A 23374-nucleotide genomic window follows, 5' to 3' on the forward strand; every position below is an offset into this window, starting at 1 on the left:
TTTGAAGAATTCACCATTTTAAAAGTTTATTCAATCTTGTATAAAGGATTTCATATTCATTTAATTTAGCAAAACTAAATCTAATTCAATGATAATTGATATATATTACCTTATTCGACGAGTTCATAAACTTTCGAACTTCAATCTCTATTCTAAGAAGCTTCATTTAAGAAGCCAAAAAAAAAAATGATAATAAATTTAAAAAAAAAAAAAGACAAAATGGGGAAGGGTGTAAAAATATCAAATGGGTCTCCGAACTTTACGAGTATTAGGTCATGAGTGATTGCTCGAGTTAAACACCTAATTTACTTATTTTGAGTCTCGATTTTCAATACTGAGATGATCTTTCGGGTCGTAGTACAATGGATTCTATAAACCTTTTCCATGCTCTTCCGAAAGAAGCATCTAAAAATGACTTATAATGAACTTATGCGATGAAGAATGATTTGTTCGGAAAAACATTTTGTAACATACTATGGGATGACAGTCCCACTTATGAAGTCAAATCAATACATATTTCTGTACAAAATTAGAAGTTCAAAATGGTTTTAAATATAAAACCAAAGATTTAAAGGCTCACTAAAGAGTGAATAGGAAACCAACAAACTAACAAACTCCTAATTTAACAACAAAGTAACTGAAAAAAGGGAAAAGGAAGAACAAGGTTGAAGAAGTATGAAGGAGAGATGATATTACAAACTGACAAAAGATCAAATTCAAATTCAAATTCAAATTCAAATTCAAATACAAATCCAAATCCAAATGGAAATTCAATTTCTGTACGCCATATGATAGTAAAACAGGCAGAAGGTGTTGATCAAAAGCATACATCCAAGACAAAGCAACAACAAAGAGCAGCCAAACTGCAAAATTTAGAAACCAACTCAGCACCTATTTTCATATATATATATATAATAACCATTTGATTTCATTAGGAACTAATTAAAATAGAAATACTCAATAAATCTATTTTAAATCCAAATTACGGAAATGTTCATTATATATTTATTATATGCATTTTATAAATTATAAAACATAAATATCAATAACCTTTATTTTGTGCTAAATTTTATTTTATTCAAATTATAGAGTTTATGAAGATTTTTACACCGTTTTTGTAAATTAAAATTAGTAGACAAATTAATGAAAATTGAACCCATAGTAATAATTACAATATTTATTAAAATTTTGGAATCCAAATTAATATAATATGACAAATTTTAGTCAAAATTGAGTTTTTAATAACGAAAATCGACGCTTGGAAATTTGACTTTGAATATATATATATATATATATATACACACATATATACATATATATATTATATATATATAATTTATATGTGAAATGACTGAAAGGCCATTAAATCGTCGAACGCGTTCTTTTTCAAAACGAAAACTAAAATTAAATTCAATAAAAATATATATATGAAAAAGAAAACAGAAACTCGAAATCGAAAATCTCCGCCGCAGAAGACGGATTAATCAACTAATCGGTAACCGCAACCGTACTTCGCCGCAGCGAAGACGCACGGACTCAATTTCAACTCGAAAACGCCAACGAAATCGCATCAACTAAGGTTGTAAAATGAAAGAGAAGCAGAGACTTACCAGCCTTCGACGAATCCAACTTCTTTCTTTTGGTTTGGATGTTGAGGCTGAGGTGGTCCGTACGCCGGAGGCGGATATCCCTGCGGAGGATAACCAGCAGGAGGATAACCGCCCTGCGGTGGATATCCTGGTGGTGGATAAGCGTCCTTCGGCGGATATCCTTGCGGCGGATAACCTAAAATCGTCGAAATTCACAGAATCGCAGCCAAAATCGGTCAAATCGAAACGAAAACAAAGATTAAATAGATTTTGTGGAAGAAGACAGCAAGATCCATTCGATTTGAACCTTAGAAATCAAAGAAAGTGCGCCGGAAGTAAGAAAGGGAAAAAGTAAGAGTATCGGTTTAGATGTTACCTTGCGGCGGAGGAACGCCGACGGGAGGCGGTGGCTGGTTGTAGTAACTCATTTTTTCCTCTCTTTTTCTCTTGAGATTGCTTGAACGATCAGATTGCTCTTCTCTCCGTTGCCAAACAAAGAGACGAGAGCAATAACTATAAAACTACGAATAATGAACAACAGGGCTCATTTGTTTTGACTTTTAATACTATATATATATATATATATATATATGTCTAAGTCCATAACTACCCGATATTATTTTTTTGGTTTTTCCTTTTGCGCTTCTCCTCAATGGTTTTAAAACGCTGACATTTGACACTCTGTTCCCTTTTTCAATTGATATGGGACTCACCAATCCATTCCCCTCATGGCTAGTGCCTCATGTCGAGGGCCCAGCATCCTTATGGACACACTGCCTCGTGTCCACTCCTTTCGGGGCTCAGCCTCCTCGATGACACATAACCCAATGTCTTTGATATCATTTGTAACACTTCAAGCACTGCTAGCAAATATTGTCTTCGCTTTCTCTTTCGAACTTCCCCTCGAGATTTTAGAACGCATGTACTAGCTGACACTCTTCCCTTCTCCAATCGATATGGGACTTCCTAATCCACTTCACTCAAAGTCCAGCGTCCTTACTATCACACTATCTCATGTCCAAAGTCCATCGTATGGTATATAATATATATATATATATATATATATATATTTTTTTTTTTTTTTCTTTTAGAAAACAATGCTGCTTCCAAATTTTTTAATGTTAAATTAATTTACAAGAAGTTTCCACTTTATTTCAGTTAGTTTATATAATTGTTTAATGTAAATATCTGATTTAATAATAATAATAATAACAAAATGTTACACTTAAAAGACAATCATTAATAGTTTAAAAAAAATATTGAATTGTTGACCTTATTTATTTATTTTGTTTTTATTTAACGATATTTCAATAATGTTGATATTTAATTTCAATTTCAATTTCATATGGTTTGATAAGAAAAACAATGACTAAAAAAATATTCTATTGTAAAAATATTATGTTAAAAAATAAATTCAATTATATTAAATCCAGATAATAAAACTTATCTCCCTCCCATCGAGGTGGTATTTTAATTGTAAAGTTCTTCAATCCTCTCTCGAATCGACGTGGGATCTAGCCGTGAGGTTATTCAATCTTCTCTCTAACCGATGTGGAATCTTACAATCCACTCCCTTGAGTGCTAGCGACCGTCATTAGGCTTTTCATTTTTCTTTCCCATCGATGTGTGATCTTACCATCCACCCCTTAGAACTCAGTGTCTTCATGACACACTACCTGGTGTCTGACTCTAATAATATTTATAATGGCTTAAGTCCAGCCTTAGTCGATATTGTTAGCTTTGACTTGTTGTATATTGTTGTTAGGCTCACGATTTTAAAATATGATTTCTACGCTCTTATAACGATGAGGTTTTGAGTTTCTTCTCCAATCAACGTGGGATCTCACATTAATACTTACGTTACAAAATTGGTTTAGTGAAATTTTAATTTATAAAAATCTCAAAATCTCAAAATTGATATATATATGCGAAACGAATTTACCGTCATCAAAGTTGGAAGAAAGCTAAGCTACACGACAGTGACAACTGGGTCAAAACATAGTCATCAAAATCAACGGTAAGGATTGTTTCTCCTTAACGAAATACACGTTCCAGATGTACTCAAAATTTTAGATTCACTTTAATAGGTTTAATAATAAAAAAGCGTATAATAAAGGTGGTGGAGCGCACCGCACATGATTAAGAGTTTATCTTACAGCTAAGCCCATCTTCACGTCCACCTAATCAACGTGATCGGCATTATTAATTTAATTTATTGATACTTTTAGGAAAATAAGTTTTTTTCTTTAAAAAAAAAAATCAAGTTTATTTTTATTTATTTTTTTAATAATTTTTAAATTTGTAAATAATGATTCAAAAAATTCAAATTTTCCACTTCATGGCCCCGACATTCTTCATAGTCGGGTTACCTATTCCTCGTTTTTTAAGAGTGAAAATTATCCTCATAAATCAATACGAGTCTTTTCAACATGATTTGTCTAGTTAGACTCTCTCATTCAAATGTAGTCTTGTTTAGTATCACAATATTATAATTCTTTTTTCAAATAATTATAAATGAGATATTATTTATTTATTTTTTTAATATAAACAAAAAGTTAGAACATAATTCGATTATAATGAAATATTTTTTTTTATTGTAATCTATGGTGTATTAATTAATAGAGATTTGTTCAAATTCATCATATTCTAATTACAATAATACTAAATCAAAATGAATTAAAATAAAAAATATATATATTGTAATATTTTATAATAAACATTAAATTAATTTAAAAAAAACAAATATTTAATAATGCTTTATTTGATATTAGCTTAGCTTTGTCCGTCGACATTTAAAATTGTTCAAATATTTCATTATTTTAATTCTAAAGAAAACGACAGACTTATTGATTAGTCTTTTAAGGTTGTAGGGATAAACAATGTTCCATTCACAAACTAGCGTTGAATCGATCTAAAAAGACTTCGGTGATCTTTTTAGATGATCGACTTTTTAGTTTGTTGATCTTCTTGGATCTCAGCCTCTAACTTGTTGATCGATTTGGGTCGACCTCTGATTTGTGGAATAGTTTAGATCGACCTTTGACTTGTTGATCTTCTTGGATCGGCTATTGGTAGTTGGTAGATTTAGGTTAGCCTTTAGCTTACTATTCCACTTCGATCGACTTTTCGCTTGTTAATCGATATGGATAAGCTTCTAGCTCGATAATATGCTTGGATCAACCTCTACCTTATTGATCGGTTTAGGTAGACCATTAGTATGAGATCCCACATCGGTTGGGAATGAGAACGAAACATTCTTTATAAGATTATAGAAACCTCTCTCTAATAGACGTGTTTTAAAAACAAAACTCGAAAAGAAAAGCCAAAATAGGACAATATCTGCTAACGGTGAGCTTGAACCGTTACAATTAGTTTGTTGATATGCTTGGATTGATGTTTGACTTGTTGGTCGGTTTGTATCGTCCTTTGGCCGCCCGTCTCATTGGTGAATGTGAAATAAGTAAATAGTAAAAAAAATATGTATAGAAGGTTAAAAATTGAAATGCAAAAAAATTACCAACAAAATTTCTTTATTGGTAAAAAAATTGGGGTTAAATTAGGAAAATGGGCCATTATTACATTGTGGCCCAATGTGAGTTTTGGGCCCCATTTCTAAGTAGTATCCATATTATTTTTCTGAACCCTATATTAAACAATAATTACATAAATAGACTTTATAATAGACCTATTTTGCAAAAATTATTGTGAATTTTTAATGTTGTAATCTTTTTAAAATCGCCTCGTCTCGACCAATAATATCGAATCCTATGGTCTCGTGGGTTAGATTTAATCGGATTGAGACATTTTTTAGATCAATTATTTTTCATTGTAAATTTTTTCAACTCGAGCAATACTCATTGAATAATGAACTGAATCCAACCTAACACGCCTCGACCCAACATATAATTTTTTAGTTGAGTTTAGGTTATTTAATCATAACGAGAAAAGTAATTATGAATTTTTTTAAAAAATATATGAATATATAATTATATATAGCAAATATATATATTTTTAAATAAATTCAACTTGGTTCGATTCAATCCAATCTAGTTTTAAAAAACGGGTGAATTAACTAAATAAAAAAGTTTCATTCATTTGAACCCAACCTAACTAAAACGAGTATGATGTTTGGTCCCATAAACTTAGAAACATAAGTTAGTACATACTTAGACGTTGCCCTACCACTTCTGACCATTTGTAACCCGTGGCTAGCAAATTACACGTCAGTTATATCCACACATGTAGGTTAGCTATGTGCCTTAACGAGCATGAGTTAGAGCTCGAACACATTTCTTTAGTGATTTGAGCCACATGGTAAGATTACTACAAACCAAAAAACTCACAAGACATGTAACCGCCCAAGCACACTGCTATTAGATATTATCCACTTTAGCTTGTTACATATAACTGTCTCACAGTTTTAAAACGCGTCTGTTAGGGAAAGGTTTACACACATTTATAAGAAGACTTTGTTCCCTTTTCCAACCAATGTGAGATCTCACAATCCACCTCCTTTAAGGACCCAATGTTCTCGCTAACATACCACACAGTGTCTAACTCTTGATATCATTTGTACCAACCCCAGCTCACCACTAGCAGATATTGTCCGTTTTTTTCCGTTACAAACACGTCTATTAGTAAGAAATTTTCACACGTTTATAAAGAAAACTTCAGTTCTCTCTCCAGCCGACGTGGGATCTCACAAGACATCATTCCACTTTCTAACACGGGTTTTCAAAACCGAATTAGAACAAATCTTGGTCGTCTTAGATCGGTATATAAGTGGTCGGGGTAGGAGTAGAAGGTCTAAACTAGAAAAAGACAAGGACAGGAAGTGCCCATGAATGCTTCCTTACTTGGGTTATATGTTAAAAGGGTTCACAAAGCCTTGCTGTCTACCATGTGAACATATTGTGGGTTTCTTTGTCCCTCTCTCTCTCCTCTTTCTCTCTCCTTTTTCCATTGGTAATCCACCAACCAACTGGCAGTTTTCGATTCATTCCCATTAAAATCCACGAAAATTTTCTGTTTGGGAGGCGAGAAAATAATAATTTTAGCAATGGATGGGTCGGCGGAGTCTGGTTGGACTGTGTATTTGGAGAATTCTTCTTCTTCTTCTTTGTTCACTCCAACAATTCATGATTCTTTTGGTGTTCATAAAGATGAACATGAACTGGATTCGTCTATGGTTTCTGATGCCTCTTCTGGGCCTCCAATTTTCCCGGAAAATGATGTTATTTTCCCGGAAAATGAAGATATTTTCCCGGAAAATGAAACTTTGTCGTGCACCGCCGGAAGTTTGCGGAAAACTAGCCGCAAAATGAAGGGTTGTGAGGAACGACGGCGCCGCCGTGATCAGATGGAGAAAACGACGTCGTTTCTTGATGACACTGCTAGCTCTGATCCCAATTTCAATAATTCGGTACAAGAGTTTCCTCTTTTTATTTATTTATTTATTTTATTTTCATAAATCTGCATTATTATTTCTTAAAAAATTTTACTAATTTATTTTAATTTGGTTTTGTTGTTCAAGAAATGAGTGAAAACTATTACTTTTATTAATAAAAAATTATAGTCCATTTTTAAAATAATAATTAAGAATAATTTACATTATTTTAAGTTTTTTATTTTTTTTTATCATTTAAAAAAAATAATTTACATTATTAAGAATAATTTATACTTTCAAAATTGTTTTTAAAAAATTCGCTATTTTATTTTAAGATGGCTTTTTTGTTCAAGAAATTAGTGAAAATTATCACTTTTTTTTTTTTTAAAAAAAAATTATTGTCCATTTTCAAAATTGTTTTTAAAATAATAATTAAGAATAATTTACATTATTTAAAAAAATAATAAAAACAGGTTTTTTTTTTTTTTTTTTTTTTTAAGGGAATGTCAGAAAATAATATATTTTTCTTTATTTTTTAATTAAATTTTAATAAATAAAAATATTTAATTAATTTGTTATTTTAAATGCAGGAGAGTTCATCCTACCAAAGCCAATTTAACACCATTAGACAATCATCTCCATCTGGAAATCAAAGGCAAAAGAATCAGTTAAGCCAATTCCTTCACCCTTCCGAGTCGAATCAATATCTCGTTCATAATCTTCGTAGCAAAAACGTTGTCGTTTAGCCGAAACTTTTACATTATCACATATTGTCGTAAAAGCGATTGAGTTTGATTACTGCTCGTTAAATTATAAATTTATTTGGTCAGTTTAGTTATAATACGTCTCAATTGTAGGTTTAATACATCATTGATCTTTTAGGCATGCAGTCAGGGACCTACTAGACACAATTTCAAAGTTCAGGAATCACCTAAACACAAAATTGAAACACGTACTTTGACACTTTTAAATGTTCATAGACGTTTATAAACATAGCCCTAAAAGTTACACGATGATTAAACATGCAATTTATCCATTTTATGGGTATCGGTAGATATATTATCGTATACTCATTGTTTCTTTGGTTTATGTTGTTTTTTTTATAATAGGTGGTTTAAAGGGAAGAGATGAGGATTGAGATGATGGCTCTGTTAATTGAACGGGACACTACAATGGTATGATATTAGCTCTCATGGCTTTGTTTTGAGCTTTTCTAAGAGTCCTCGTACTAATGGAGATAATATTCCTTGATTATAAACGGATGATCATTCCCTAAATTAGCAAATGTGGGACTTTCATCGATCCGCTCTTCATTTGAAGTGTAACAATTTAGGTTTTTTTTTTTTTTTTTTTTTTTTTTTTTTTTTTTTTTTTTTTTTTTTTTTTTTTTTTTTTTTTTTTTTAATGAAACTATACATATTTGGTCTATAAATCAAGTTCGGTGTTATTTATGTGGTTTAGTTTATAAATTTATTACTATTTCTATCTTCTTCGTGAATAATAATAAAATTCTCGTCATATACATGAGAGTAAATATCAATTTATATTTCGATGTAAACATTAATCTTTAGTAAGTTAATCAATGTGAGATCCCACCTCGGTTGGTGAGGGTAAGAAATCATTTCGTATAGGAGGTGAAAATCTCTCTTCAAAAGATACATTTTAAAATCATGAGGCTGACGACAACACATAAGAGCTAAAACGGACAATATCTACTAACAACATCAGACGATGTGCTAGTAAGAACGTTGACCCTCAAGGGAGATGGATTGTGAGAGCATTCCTCATAGATATGTAGATACGTAACGAACTAAAACGAACAATATTTACCAACAGTGAGCTTGGACTGTTACAATCAATTTCTGCTCCTTGATTAGAATTTCATTTTAAAATCATCGATACGATCTGTGCATACAATTTATTTAAATGTAATGATTAATGTAAATTATATAGAACAATGATAATCAAATAAATAGTAGCGGATTTTAATAAAAACTTCAGTGGGTTTTTTCATACGGTCGTTTTCCTCCTACTTTGGTGAGATTTTTGGAGAAAATATTTTTATACACTTGATTTTGAGCGGGTTTTAAACACGATCAAGTGAAAATAACCACAAATCACAACAAATAGTTATCCATTTATCTAACTTTTATTCAGGCCAACTCATCTTCATCGGCGTCAATTTGATCTAGTAGAGCTCAACCACAAATCACATCATGACTATATTTTTTCGAGTCTCACCCACTTTTGATTTGGAACTCGAGAATTCTATCGACCTAACTAAGTCAGAAGACGAACCCGTCAAGCACATAAGTCAAAAGCAACAAAATCAAGCTTGTTTTTTTTATGCAAACACTTTTTAGATTCTCTTCGAGAATTAAGAGGGAAACACATGAAAATTAGGAAAGAAAGAGAGCTTTTCAGTGATTGTTAATACGTTCAAATTAGTCTTTACGATCCATTTGAACATTAATCAATACCACCGGAAAAAATATAGATCAAATTTAGCAAATCCAAGCTTGTTTACACTAAGTATATCATTAATGGGAACTTTGCTTTCTGGTTGTCGTTTTTTTTTCTATCTTTCCCAATACGAGTTGAGGTAAACAAGAAGAATTTCTTTTGCAGGTTTATAGCACGAGCGACAAAATTACAAAGTCACTGGCCGTAATAAGCATTGATATGTCGAGATTTTTTCAAACAAGCACGTTAGGGTAAAAGAAACGATATGACCCACGAGATTTAGAAGCAGCGTTTTGGTGTATATATTATATAAAATAATTGGAAAATATAAAAAATTGTTAGGTAGGATTTTGGAAATATGACAAAAGAGAAGAGAGTTGCATGAGACAAGATGATGATAAGGTGTGTAGTGGTGATGGGCTATCTGATCCAAACTACACAGTAGAGGATGGAACAGCTGTTCAATATTTATTATTATTATTATTATTTTTCTTTATTTCAAAATAAAATAAAATTATTTAAACGTTTTTAAGGTATAATTTGAATTCTTAGCTAAATTTCAGACAATGTCTAAGAATCAAATAGTTGTCGAACTTTAATTAAAAAAAATGAAGCTTTTAAAGTACTTGTAACGACTCACGCTCATGATTCGAAATCTAAATTTGGCACCTTCGACATGGTCGCGTCGACTATCCCCACAAACCATTTGGCATGTTACTTACTCATCGCCGCTAAAGGCTATCTAGACTATCCCGACAAACCATTCGACACTTGCGACGTAGTCATTTTACTTACTCCTGCTAAAGACTATCCTTACGTACCAAAACGAATCATTTCAACATGTTTTGTTCTTACTCATGTACATTAAGAAAAGTTTCTAGAAGGTCACCGAGTTAGAAGAGTTTCTATAGTTAAGCCACTGAAAAGGAAGGTGGGTCTTGTTGGTCTCGATAGTAACTTTCAAGTTTTTTAGTCATTCTATTCTTAGGATTTCTCTCATTCGGATGTGGTATCGGTTCTTTACCCAGGTGTCTTAGTACTTTTATCATGAGTTTCTTTGTTTGACTACTAAAAAGACATATAAACTCGACTTAAAATCGTTCAAATCTAGCGTTGAAAAGAAGATCTTAACATGACAAAAAAGAATCAATACCTACCAAAATAGTATCGAGAATGCTCATACGTAACTAATCGATCAATATCAGTTAAATTTAACTGCACGTTCGAGTTGAAAGTCGTAATGTCCCACATCGGTTGGGGAGAATAACAAAACACCATTTATAAGAGTGTGGAAACCTTCCCTAGCAGACGTGTTTTAAAGTCTTGAAGGTAAACTCGAAAGAGAAAACCCAAAGAGGACAATATCTGCTAGCGGTGAATCTAGGCTATTACAAATGGTATCAGAGCCAGACACCGGACGATGTGCTAGCCTTCTTGCTGTTCCCCAAAGGAGGGTAGACACGAGGCGGTGTACCAGTAAGGACGTTGGGCCCCGAAGGGGGTAGATTGTGATGTCCCACATTGGTTGGGGAGAGTACGGAAATCTTATACGCGTTTTAAAGCCTTGAGAGGAAGCCCACAAAATACCATTTATAAGAGGAAGCGTTTTAAAATCTTGAGAGAAAGCTCGAAAGGAAAAGCCAAGCTAAGTTATCGAAACGCTAAAAGAGTTGGTGAAAGAAAAAATAGATATGCAAAGAAGTATGGAAGAGACATTCAATGCCTTTAGAACCACCGCCAAAGACAACAACGATTAATTATAGGCAAAGGCAAAGGATGCAAAGGGTTTGTGTTGTTTGTGTTTATGGTGACAAAACCCTAAAACCCCATGGGGGACATAATGCCACCAATTTTGGCTATTGCCAATTGCTTCCACTGCCATATTTGCAGGCCCTCCCCATAACTGTGCTTCCCACTGTCACATTCCAGCTGCATGCCACCAAGCCCTAGCTGGCTAGGGTTTTTGGACACTCCCTTCAATGTTTTTAACTCGCTCCAACATGTTTTCTTCATTGATTTAAGCATTAGAGTGTGTTTGTTGCATGTCGTTTTGAATGTGTTAGCTCTTTGCTATCTTGTTTTGTCGTTTTGTTTGATCGGGTTCTTTCGTATGGGTTTTGGAAGTAGGGAAGATATCTCGGGTAGAAGTAAGGATTAGACTTTTATTGAAATATATATAGATTTTTTTTAGTGAAATTGTGATCGAGAGAGTTACAATGAAAGTGGATAATATTATACTATTATGGTAATAGAGAGAATCAAATTGTTCTATAATATAAAATCCAACAATCAATCTCCTCTTAAAAAGGATGTTGTGAGATCCCATATTGGTTGTAAAGGGGAATAAAGCATTACTTATAAGGGTGTGGAAATCTCTCCCTAACATACACGTGTTTTAAAATTGTGAGGTTGATGACAATATGCAATTGACCGAGGTTGACGACAATATGCAATTGACCAAAACAGATAATATCTGCCCACAGTGGGCTTGGGTGGTTACAAATAGTATAAGTCTAAATACTCCAAAGGGTGAATTGTGAGATTCTACATCGGTTGGAGAGGAGAACGAAGTTTTTTTTTTAAAAAAAAAACCATGAGACTGACGGCGATACATAACAGGTCAAAGTGCACATTATCTGTTAGCGATAGACTTGGGCTATTACAGAGGCGATCTAGACACACATTCAAGTACATTATAGGTCAAAGCAAACAATCTACTAAAAGTGGGCTTGAACTGTTATAGAGGCGATCTAGACACACCTTCGAGTACAACTATCTTATTACAATTTCAATAGGCGAGTTATTGATATCTCTTTGAGCTCGTCTTTTCTGATGCAATTTTAAACTTAAAAAGGGATAGCCGATCATTCATGAAGTCCATTCTTCTCGTTGAATCCATTAACACGGTGTTTATAAATCTATAACGACATCATAAAAGAACTAATTCCGTTAACACAGCAACCCTATGATGTAGTATTTACAAGAATCAAGAAACCAAATCATTACGTAAGGGCTTTAAAATTTTGAAAGTTTGAAATTGATTTTTGCTCGAATTTTCAAAAGTTTCATCCTACACAGAGACATAGCATTCATAAAAGCTACACCTTATTTCAACACAGCAGAATAGAAAATGAGCTTGAAATATATAATGTATATATATATATATATATATATATATATATATATATATATAATCCTTTTTTTATCGGGTCAACTACACCATTGGCAGTATGCTTGAGTTTCGGTTTTGGGGAACTACTCAAGCAAGGGTTTGTGCTTGCACCAAGCGATGGCAACAACATACAACAAGATGCTTCCAGTAGTGCCACCACCAACAGTCCACAGGAACTCTGGCATGCCTGCTTTTTTGGGTTCAAACAGTTCAATATGGATGTTCATCCCGAAGATACCTGCCACCACGATGAACGCGCTCACGACAAGGGTTGCTGTTGTCAACATTACTCCCATTTGTAGAAGATGGTTTTGTTTGTCATCCAGCATTATGTTGATGTAATCTTCTGTGACATCCACATACTCCCTCAGCTAAAGATGGATAAAAGAGTGTGTTATACAGACATTAACAGAAGGAAAATCAATGTTTAAACTAGTAGCAGCCACTTGAAAGGGAACAAAATTTTCGTATTAAGGATTGGATCTGAATTGGTCCTGTGAGATCCCATGTGAGATCCCACGTCAATTCGAGAGGAGAATGAAACATTCTATATAGGGGTGGAAATCTCACCCTAGTAGACAACGTTTTAAAAACTTTGAGGGAAAGTCCAAAGAGAATAATATTTACTAGCGGTGGGCTTGACCGCTACAGGTATAACCTCCCTCTCATTTCAATTCTAGGCCCAAAGGTGGTGGAGAATTCAAAATTTACTTCCCTTCTGTTGAGGTCAACTGTGAAAGTATTTGTATAAGAAATTACCTCATGGATATACCTTAAAGCAATTCTATTGACTTCTATACTTCCATTTGAACCATCTTTCTTTAAAAGACTAAAAAATGTTGACCCTTAAACCAGGATTGCTGACTAGTTTAGCCTCTTCCCCGGGTACAATTATGTGTGAGATCCCACATCAGTTGGAGAAGAGAATGAAACATTCTTTATAAGGGTGTGGAAGCCTCTCCCTAGTAGACATGTTTTAAAAAGCTTGAGGGAAGCCCGAAAGAAAAAGCCCAAAGAGGATAATATCTACTAGTGGTGGACTTGAGTCGTTACAAATGGTATTAGAGCCAGACAACGGGTGATGTACTAATGAGGAGATTGAGCCCTGAAGGGGGTTGAATACGAGGCAGTGTGCTAGCAAGGATGATTGGCCCCAAAGGGGGTGGATTGGGGGGTCCCACATTGATTAGAGAAAGGAACCAGTGCTAGCGAGGATGCTAGGCCCTGAAAGGCGGTGAATTTTGAGATTCCACATCGGTTGGAGAGGAGAACGAAATATTCTTTATAAAGATGTGGAAACCTCTCCCTAGCAAACGCATTTTAAAAACATTGAGAGGAAGCCTGAAAGGAAAAACCCAAAGAGAAGAATATATGCTAATAGTGGACTTGGGCCGTTACTCGAAAACACATATTTTAGATTTATTACTTATCTACAGATTAAGAGAAGCAGCATCATCTTTAAAATACAACTGATCACATACATGATAGAAAACATTGATGATTTTGCATACCGTGGAGAGTTTGTTGAGTGTACCATCAATTTGCACAAAGTATGCCTCCAACAGCATTTCGAGTTCCTCCACGTCGAGGTGTTTGCTTATAGCGCTCTGGGTAGTACTCGTCCGGGTCCCATGGCTGTCCCTGCCCACATGGGAAGCATCCATATTGCCTTCCAACGACATTTTAGGAGGAGAACTGAGAAAATTGGGAACAGAAAGCTCATTAAAATGCAGAAATCAATGAAAACAATAACAATAGAATAGGTCTGTTATTCTGTGTTTAAGGCGACATAAGACGAGTCTCGTGCCTCTCATCGTTGCCTGACTGCTGAACTGCATCGTCCATTTCATCTCTCTCGGGAATTGAAGAAGTGGAAGAGTTCTCAAGTTGTTGCTGAACCATCTTCTCTGTTAAGTACATCTCAGCCATATCCTCATCATCATTTAGCAAGTGTTCTAATTCGTCGCGCACCTGTAAACAACCATAGCATTCGAAAAGAATAAAAAGCTGTGTTAAATCAAATTACAGTGCATCTGTTTCCCAATAAAATGCGACGTGAGTAGTAATTAAATCTAGACACCTTTTGAACTCGTCCAGTTATTGCAACCAATCGACTTTTGATTTGACGCACCCATTCCAAATTGAGAGTACTAATCTTAGTAGTCAGCTTATCCAAAGCTGGGTTGGGTGAGCTTCTAGCTCCAATGTATCTGCCTGGTACAGGAGATGACAATCGAGGAAGCAAGAAAAACTAAACAATATAATGTGCTAAATAGAATTTGTAACGGTCCAAGCCCACCGGTAGCAGATATTGTCCTCTTTGGGCTTTCCCTTTCAGGCTTCCCCTCAAGGTTTTTATCTCTGGGTTTTCCCTTTCAGGCTTCCCCTCAAGGTTTTTAAAATGCGTTTGCTGGTTTCCATACCTTATAAAGAGTGTTTCGTTCTCCTCCCCAACCGAAGTGAGATCTCACAATCCACCCCCTTCAGAGCCCCAGCGTCCTCGCCGGTACTCGTTCCCTTCTCCAATCGATGTGAGACCCCCTAAATCCACCCCCTTCGAGGTCCAACGTCCTTGCTGGCACACTGCCTCGTATCCACCCCCTTCGGGGCTTAGCCTTCTCACTGGTACATTGGGCAGATACCAAGACTAAATAAACTAAGCAAACAATGTAAAATCCTTACTTCACTTTCTAAGCAACTGCAAGCAGCTTCAAGGCATGCCTCCAAAGCAACAAACTCAAAAGGAAGAGCCTTCAATCCCTCCCGATTTTCGAGACCTTGTTTCCCGTTTTCCTTCCCCTCCTCCTTGTCATCCTGTGGAAATCCTTGGTAGTAATTAGGACTTTGAGTCCTCGATCGAGGCTCCCCCAGGTCATACAAATTTCTCCAATTAGAATCATCGCCATTGCCATCCTAAAACATTGCAGATAATCAAACACAGATTGCACCCATCATAGAACAATTCTGCAATCATCACGACCGTCCTGAAGTAGAGTACGATTGTTCGGTAATGACTAATGAGCCATCCTCGATGAAACATCGAAAGAGAATCAAATGAAAACTAAACTTAAGGACAGAATTCAAACTTCCAATCCAAGTTCAAATGAGCCATCCAAAGTTCCAACTAGCAACTACTACATTGCACAACATTTAACCATGATCACTAGATTTCATATCATATCTTGTAAAATAACGAGTTATCAGAGACTCTCTCCTTGGATCATGCCCGTGACACACACCCATTAATCCTTGTTCTTGGAAGCTTCACAAACCCCAAGAACAGCGCAAGAAACAACAAAGATTTTAAAATAACAACCCCAGTACCTTATTCTTCAAACATGAATGACAAAATTTCATGATTTCATAATACTCTCAAAACACTTGGTAAATAACTGGACAACATATTGTCAATAAGTTCTACAATCCAGACAGAAAGCTAGCACAAATGGATAAAAAGGAAATTAAGGAACCCTGTAATCAGTTCATACTTCATTCCAATCAATCAAATTTGGGGGAAGAAATGCATTAATTCCAAGAACTAGGTTAAAATCGTACTTCGAATTCAAACCTGAGCGGCCTTCGTGGCTTGATGGTGCTGCAATACTCGCTTCTGAAGCTCCTCAACAAAGGGAGTTACAGACGGATCCCTGGCATTCAACACGAACACTTTTGAGCAGCGATAATGGCTTTGATGTGCTCTAAATTGATCACAATCGCTTTCTCACGGCCAAGAATCGTAGATGGATACGAGAGCAACGGATCGAGAATCCGAAGGTCCCGAGCCGGTAGGCCAGTCCCCGCATAATCGCATGTTTTCCAGCCTCAACTACCTGAGCTCCGCCGGTCGAGTCCAGAAGCAGCCATGGCCGGACTCCGGTTCCCTTCTTCCGAATTCCGGCGCCTAACTGGTTCGTTTTCCTCATCGGGTCGGGCGAGACCCGGCTTCTGTGGGTGAAAATGCTGTCCCCGCATGGGAACTTCGCCGCCGGTAATGGCGGATCAACCTCGGAATGTAATGAAATTTCTAGTAAAAAACCTGATGCTTGATTTTAGTCTTGGAAATTTTTTCTTTGCAGAAAATTAATGGCGGAATGATTTTATTTTTATTTACATTTAATTTTGGAGGTAGAAGGAAGAACAAAGGAATATATTTTTAGGCCATTTACTTACCAAAATCAAAATAGATGACAATTTCTTCCGAGATTATATTCTTTATTACAATTATCATAATCCTACTAATATTGTGCAACTATGATCAACGACTACAAATTTTCCTTATATTGATTATGTAATTACTCATGCTAACCATGCAACCTTCGCAAGAGATGTGGAACACTCCTCCCATCTCTAACCGTTCAACTATTTAGTTTTTAAAAATGGTGTATATTCTTACACAAATTCATTGCGGTGGTCATTTTTCTTTAAGGTAAGGAAACACTTAGATTCTTAACCTAAATAAGGTTTTGAAACCGTTTTTTTAATTTTCAAAAAGTGCATGAATTTTGAAAATATGGTTGGAAAGTAGATATAACAAACATAGATAGATAGAAGTAGTATTTCTAGGTTTAATCTAAAAAAAAAAAAAAAATGGTTATCAAACCGCGCTCAAGTTGTTTTGTAGAATGTCTCAAATTGTCGACATGCTCCATGCCTCAAACGCTCGACTTTAAGGCTTAGAAATGGTGCTGATCTTGATGATATCCTGTACACAGTGAAGCATAGAAAGGCTGAAGCTACTAGAATGGATTCCATTGTTCTAATAGAAACTCCCAAGCTTGGGTGAATCGTTTAGATGATCTATCTAGCAAACGCAAGACAATAACTATGTATGAACAACAATCCTTCAACCTTATAAACCTAAATAACCAATGCTAGAAACTACCTTACATTGTTAGTATTGTTCTTCTAAGACTATATTTCACCATGGAGCATTGCAGTAAATCAGTAAATAGAATTAAAACAAGTGAAAACTAATGGGAAATGTCCTGGTTTTTTACTGTAAGTCACGTTGGTGAGTTTGGGATGGGTTAACTTTCATGGGTAGGTCTGATATGGCCAACCAGTTTTAGAAAAAATGAGTAGCATCTACTAGGTCGATAAGAGATGAAGCAATAAACTGATGTTAGTCGCTTTTGAGATCTCGATATGATGACACAATGTAATTTTGTCCATTCAATAGGAAGAAAGGTAAATTTCTAGGCGTAACAATCCATACCCACCGCTAGGAGATATTGTTCACTATGGCTTTCCCTTTCGGCCTTGCCCTCAAAGTTTTATAACGCGTCTATTAGGAAGATGTTTTCACACTCTTATAAGGAATATTTTGTTTCTCTCTCTGACCGATGTGGAATCTCACAATCCACCCTCCTTGTGGGCCAGTGTCCTCGTTGGCACACTACTCTGTGTCTAGCTCTGATACCATTTGTAACAGCTCAAGCCCACCACTAGCAGATATTGTCCTCTTTGGACTTTCCCATTTAGGATTCCCCTCAAGATTTTATAACACGTCTACTAAGAAGAGATTTCCACACCCTTATAAAAAATGCTTTGTTTCCCTCTCCGACTGAGATGGGATTTCACAATTCACCCTCTTTGAGGCCCAGCATCCTCGTTGGCACACCGCACGGTATCTGGCTTTGATATCATTTGTAACAGCTCAACCCCACCGCTAACAGATATTGTCCTCTTTGGGCTTTTCCTTTCGGACTTTTCCTTAAGATTTTTACAACGCATCTTACGCTATTGAAACTTGATATTGGTACATCTTGTATTCATGTACTGCATTCAAAATCTATTTCATAGGCACCCATTCCCTTTGTCATCCTTGAAACAGAACAAAATAGATATGCAGGAAAATTTGATTTATCAATACACAAACAGACAAGGGCTAACCTGAAAGAGAGATTAACGATTAGAACTTTTCGAGTCAGACCATAACATCAGGGTTGATAAGATTGCAACTGTTGCAGTTTCAACACGAAGTCGATATGGGCCAAGACCAACTGCAATTGCACCAGCTTCTTTGATCATGTTGACCTCTTTTTCGGTGAAGTCTGAAGAAGACGAAGAAGAAGAAGAAAAGATGTTAAGAAAAAAAAAAAAGAAAAGAAAGAAAGGATGAAAAATGCAATGCACTAAATGATAAGTACTAGTTTATATAACTAGCATATTTAAAATGACACATTTGTGAGATCCCACACGTCGGTTGGAGAGGGGAACAAAGTATTCCTCATAGGGGTGTGGAAACATCTCCCTAATAGATGTGTTTTAAAACTGTGAGACTGACGACGATACGTAATGGACTAAAGCGGACAATATCTGCTAGCAGTGAGCTTGGGCTGTTATAACATTATTTTATAGGTGGACAATTAACAATAGATAACATAGGTAATTTTCCATGACGATCAAATTCTTGGTAAAGAGTACGATGGATGAAACCTTGATGAATTCTCTCTTTCGTGATAAAATAATAATCTCGTGGTATGTGGTTCGAGAGGAATGGTAAAACTTTTAGAGGGGTGGAGAAGATGTCAGAGGAGGTGAGGTTAAATGCATCTTTATGGGCGTCTGTTAACCAGATTTTTTTCAGTAGGATTTCATTCCTTTACTCTCAGGTAAAGTTTCGGAGTTGTACTCATTTTGTTTATTCTTTCATTTTGCTTGATGAAAACTCGGTTACTTATTAAATAAAGATTATATATATATATATATACATATACACACATCATCAGAATGTTGAAAACTACCCTAAAACCCTCTTTTAAAGCAAGATTATCATAAAATGTACCTCCTTCAGGTCCGACGACCAAAAGCCCACCAGACTCAGTTTCAATTGAAGCTAATGCACTTACAAGCGGGGTTGCTTCTGCAACTGCTACAAAAGATAGCTTCGACTCATTAATCTACAGGGAAGCAGAATAAAACTGAGGCAGTTATGAAATTAAGTTGAAAGAAAGAAAAAGAACTTGTAGTATAGAATGCTATGAAATTCTTTTGTGGTTTCTCTGGCCAAGGGTTCTCTCTACCCCTTAGGTTGTTTAGGTTGTTTTGCTCGTTTTTATCAGTATATCTCAGGTTATCAACACAACTTCTGAAAAAATACATTCATTTGATGAAGAAGGCCACATCAAATGGACATATGAGCTTGAACTAACAATATGTTAGGAACTATAACTATCCACAATAGTGTCCACTTTGAGCATAAACTTTCATGGTTTTGCTTTGGGTTTCCTCAAAAAGCCTCGTACCAATGGAGATGTATTCCTTACTTATAAACCCATGATCATTCCCTAAATTAGTCTACGTGGGACTCCTCCCAATAATTCTCAACAGTCCTTGATAATTCTCCTCTCGAACAAAGTACACCATAGAGCCTCCCCTGAGGTCTATGTAGCCCTCGAATAGCCTCCCCTTAATCGAGGCTTGACTCCTTTCTCTGGAGCCCTCGAACAAAGAATACCCTTTGTTCGACACATGAATCACTTTTGACTACATCTTCAAGGCTAGCAACTTGTTTGTTTGACACTTGAGGATTCTATTGATATGACTAAGTTAAGGGCATGACTTTGATTCCATATTAGGAACCACGACTCTCCACAATGGTATGATATTGTCCACTTTGAGCATAATCTCTCGTGACTTTTCTTTTGGTTTTCCCAAAAGGCCTGATACCAATGGTGATGTATTCCTTACTTATAAACCCATGATCATCCCGTAGAACTCCCTCCCAACAATCCTCAACAAATATTACAAGGACTTGACCAATTGTAGTCGAAATATGCTTAATTCTTAAATTATCCCAAGTGTCCATAATTCTTTTATGATTTTTTAATTTAAAAAAAAAAAATTATGCTAGCCAAGCCAAGCACAAAGGTCAATAAAGTACACGAAGAAAATTGTGCTGCAACTCACAATGTGCAAAAGACCATCAATCTTCAATGGAGAATTCAGACTCATTTGGTGCAGTCTTTGACCTGCGATGAAGGATACATAAAAAATTCCCAAACGTAATTAGACAACACCAACAAGCCAAATTGAACTGTCTCAAGTTCCCACTCCCAAGGTGAAGAAAGTTTACTTGAATACTGACTCACATTGTTTAGTTGCTGCCAATGTGATACGTTCAAATCTGTGCACCCGGTTATCAGATATGGTAGCGCAACGTTCTGTTAGCAGTGGAGTTACGCTACTGGCACCCAGTTCCTAGATAAAATGAAAGGGGCAGCAAGATAATTAGGAAGTAAAAATTTTCATTTGCAACACCGTAGTCATTTACTTACTGTACATTTCTCAACAAGCCAATCAGCACGACCGCCCTTTAGAGTACCTAAACAAAGACATGTTAAATTCCATGCCACAAGATGCAGTAAACAGTTAATGATTCTACAAAAGAATCTCACCACAAGCTGCAAATACATGCCACTGTGTGCTTTGAGGTAGAACAGATTTTGGATCTTCCATTGCCAGAATGTCGATTCCGTTGACACGAATGTTCTTTATGCTCCCTTCAACTAAACCTCCATTTCCATTGAACAGCTCCACCCTTTAATTTACATCCAATTATCATGAAGAAAACAAACAGATAAAGATAGAAGGATCTAGCCAGTGACACACATGTCCAGATAATAGTGAATCATGTCGACTAGTACGAAAAACGCTATAAAAAGTCTACGATAGCATTTTTCGTAAGCTATCGTATTTATTATTTCTTGTAGTGACTATTAAAAATAGTACCTATCATCAGTCTTCAACCTCAAAACTTTAGTCATATGCCAGACTTCATCGCCTTCTAGACGAATAATATCACCCTGGATAACGATGAAGCATATGTTAAGACAGTAGTTCCAGTTCCGCAATCAAACCAAGCATCACAATCTCACTTTACAAAATTATCAAATCAAATCAAGCATTAAGCTTACTACAACATGAAATTAAACAATGTAGTTCAGCTTCACTAGAATATCATTATATGACAAATTCCTAAAAGACTTACTTGAAGAAACCAATAGGGATACCATTAGGGAAACAACCATCCATCCTATCCAATTTCATCTTAGTAAATGCCATTATCCATCTCATAAGTTCATAAATACCAATTCCCCCACAAAGAACCATCTAAAACATTCCAAATTTGCACAAGAACACAAAGCTCCATAATTAACATTTCATGGATCAAACACCACCCATAATGACACGCCTCCTTGGTCTTCCAAAATTTAGAGTCACCAACACTCCGCTTAACATAGGCTACATTGGACCCCTAGATCATGAATAAGGTGTCTCCTACACTGGACTGGAATCTCCATCCCGATTGGGAACCACAAAAGTGATTATCAATGGCTGGTTGAGTTCAAGGTCTTGCTTCTCGGTCACCGCATAAGCTGAACCAAAGCGAGGAGGACCCACACCTTAGTTGTTCTATACCTTGCCGGAGAAGGGTTCAAGTGCCTATTTGGGGATTAAGTGGATTATTAGCCCGGAAATGCAACTCTAGCCGCTAGGTTTCAATAGGGCTATATCAATCTCGAAAACAGGGGAAGAAAGGGAGGATGGAATGAGATTCTTTATAGCCCTTCCCAGTAATTTCCTTCGGTTCGGTTAGCTTTTCGGTAGGAAAGGCGAATATCGGCTCACTTAGAAAATAAAAAGTTTGTAATCATCCATTCAAATGGACAGACCGCATTCAGAACATAACACAATCCCGCTCGTGTAGTCACAGTAAAAGCTACAGCGCGAGGCAAATCATTCGGTTCTTCAAATTTTCACAATCAAAACCTCATACACAACTATATAAACAATTTCCGATCATATAAAAACATGAAAATTACACGAGAGAGAGATGGATTGCCTTATAAGAAGGAAGAACTTGGGAGAAGAAGCGAGGAAGACCACCGCGGGATTGATTCGAGGAAGCCAGAGATGAAGACGAGAGAGCTCTAACTCTGAAGCTTCTGAAACACGAACGGTCGAATAACTCCGTCAATTGAGGTCGTATTGCTCCTATAGTTCGCATCTGCAAAGAAGAACAACTATGGAACATGAGGATTGCCGCTGGTGTGACGCTTTCAAGCTTCCAACCCTGAACAAGCATGGAATTCTCAGCTCTCGCTGGAAGTAGGGAAGGGACCTTATAGTGAAAGTATGCGAGGATTAAGGCTTATTTTAAATCATGTTTCACATAAAAATATTTTTATAAAACCTAAGCTAGAAAATGGTTGGGAGACCGTTTTAAAGCAGTGTTATAGGCTAAAAGTGAATAAGCAACAACTATAACTTTGATATCATATAACTCGGGTAAGAATAGACAACTAGTCACATCCCCTTATAGTATATTTTGAGGTATTTTAATCTAATGAATGTCGGTTATACATCTCGGCATTGACATGACAGGAATAGTAAAGACTTAATTACACATGAAAGCAAGTAAAATGGGTTTAGAACAGAAATATGATGACACACGACATGAACAACACGCACTGTACAAATATGATTGTGACATCTGACACACAGTTAGACACCCGTGAAGAACCATGACCATGGGTACCCCTTAAGAAAGTTTAAAAAACATGTAATTTAAATAAATAGTCAACGTAGATTTAATTCCCGAGCTCTTCTATCGAACATTCCCATCGAACAAAGTAGCCGATGTGAGACTTTCATCAAATACCTTCTATCGAACAAAGTACGTGAGAAATATATTTTTAAAAACAAAAATGTTTTTAAAAATTGTTAATAGAACTTTTCAAATATTTGTGAAAAAGAAAA

The 23374-nt window shown here is 35.7% G+C and overlaps 3 protein-coding genes across 4 annotated transcripts; all 3 read right to left on the bottom strand.

Moving 5' to 3' along the window:
* Positions 1 to 660: 660 nt before the first annotated feature.
* LOC111470998 (cysteine-rich and transmembrane domain-containing protein WIH2-like) lies at positions 661 to 2146 on the bottom strand. The gene is made up of 3 exons (XM_023116670.1): positions 1966 to 2146; positions 1611 to 1785; positions 661 to 863 (listed from the first exon to the last, which is right to left on the bottom strand). The coding sequence occupies exons 1-3, from the start codon at positions 2015 to 2017 to the stop codon at positions 818 to 820; spliced, it is 273 nt and encodes a 90-aa protein (XP_022972438.1). The 5' UTR covers positions 2018 to 2146; the 3' UTR covers positions 661 to 817.
* A 10459-nt stretch (positions 2147 to 12605) lies between these two features.
* On the bottom strand, positions 12606 to 16626 carry LOC111470991 (magnesium transporter MRS2-3). Its single transcript, XM_023116660.1, is given in 10 exon segments — positions 12606 to 12981; positions 14122 to 14305; positions 14418 to 14581; positions 14691 to 14792; positions 14795 to 14824; positions 15293 to 15523; positions 16179 to 16279; positions 16282 to 16407; positions 16410 to 16516; positions 16518 to 16626. Coding segments are annotated over 10 exon segments (1398 nt in total). The 5' UTR covers positions 16583 to 16626; the 3' UTR covers positions 12606 to 12693.
* Positions 16627 to 17102: 476 nt separating this feature from the next.
* LOC111470992 (ribosomal RNA small subunit methyltransferase E) lies at positions 17103 to 22743 on the bottom strand. 2 transcript variants are annotated; one of them, XR_002715148.1, is made up of 10 exons: positions 22458 to 22743; positions 21344 to 21417; positions 21010 to 21152; positions 20890 to 20936; positions 20704 to 20812; positions 20522 to 20583; positions 19398 to 19512; positions 18503 to 18663; positions 17250 to 17312; positions 17103 to 17219 (listed from the first exon to the last, which is right to left on the bottom strand). XR_002715148.1 is itself a non-coding variant. In XM_023116661.1 (9 exons), exons 1-8 carry the CDS (start codon positions 22698 to 22700, stop codon positions 18515 to 18517), a joined length of 942 nt encoding a protein of 313 aa, XP_022972429.1. In that variant the 5' UTR covers positions 22701 to 22743; the 3' UTR covers positions 17103 to 17312; positions 18503 to 18514. The 2 variants fall into 2 exon arrangements, 1 of the variants encoding a protein (XP_022972429.1); XM_023116661.1 differs by having other exon boundaries at positions 17103 to 17312.
* Positions 22744 to 23374: the final 631 nt, after the last annotated feature.

This window comes from Cucurbita maxima, unplaced genomic scaffold (assembly GCF_002738345.1).
Source record: "Cucurbita maxima cultivar Rimu unplaced genomic scaffold, Cmax_1.0 Cma_Scf00048, whole genome shotgun sequence".
NCBI classification, from domain to species: Eukaryota; Viridiplantae; Streptophyta; class Magnoliopsida; order Cucurbitales; family Cucurbitaceae; genus Cucurbita; species Cucurbita maxima.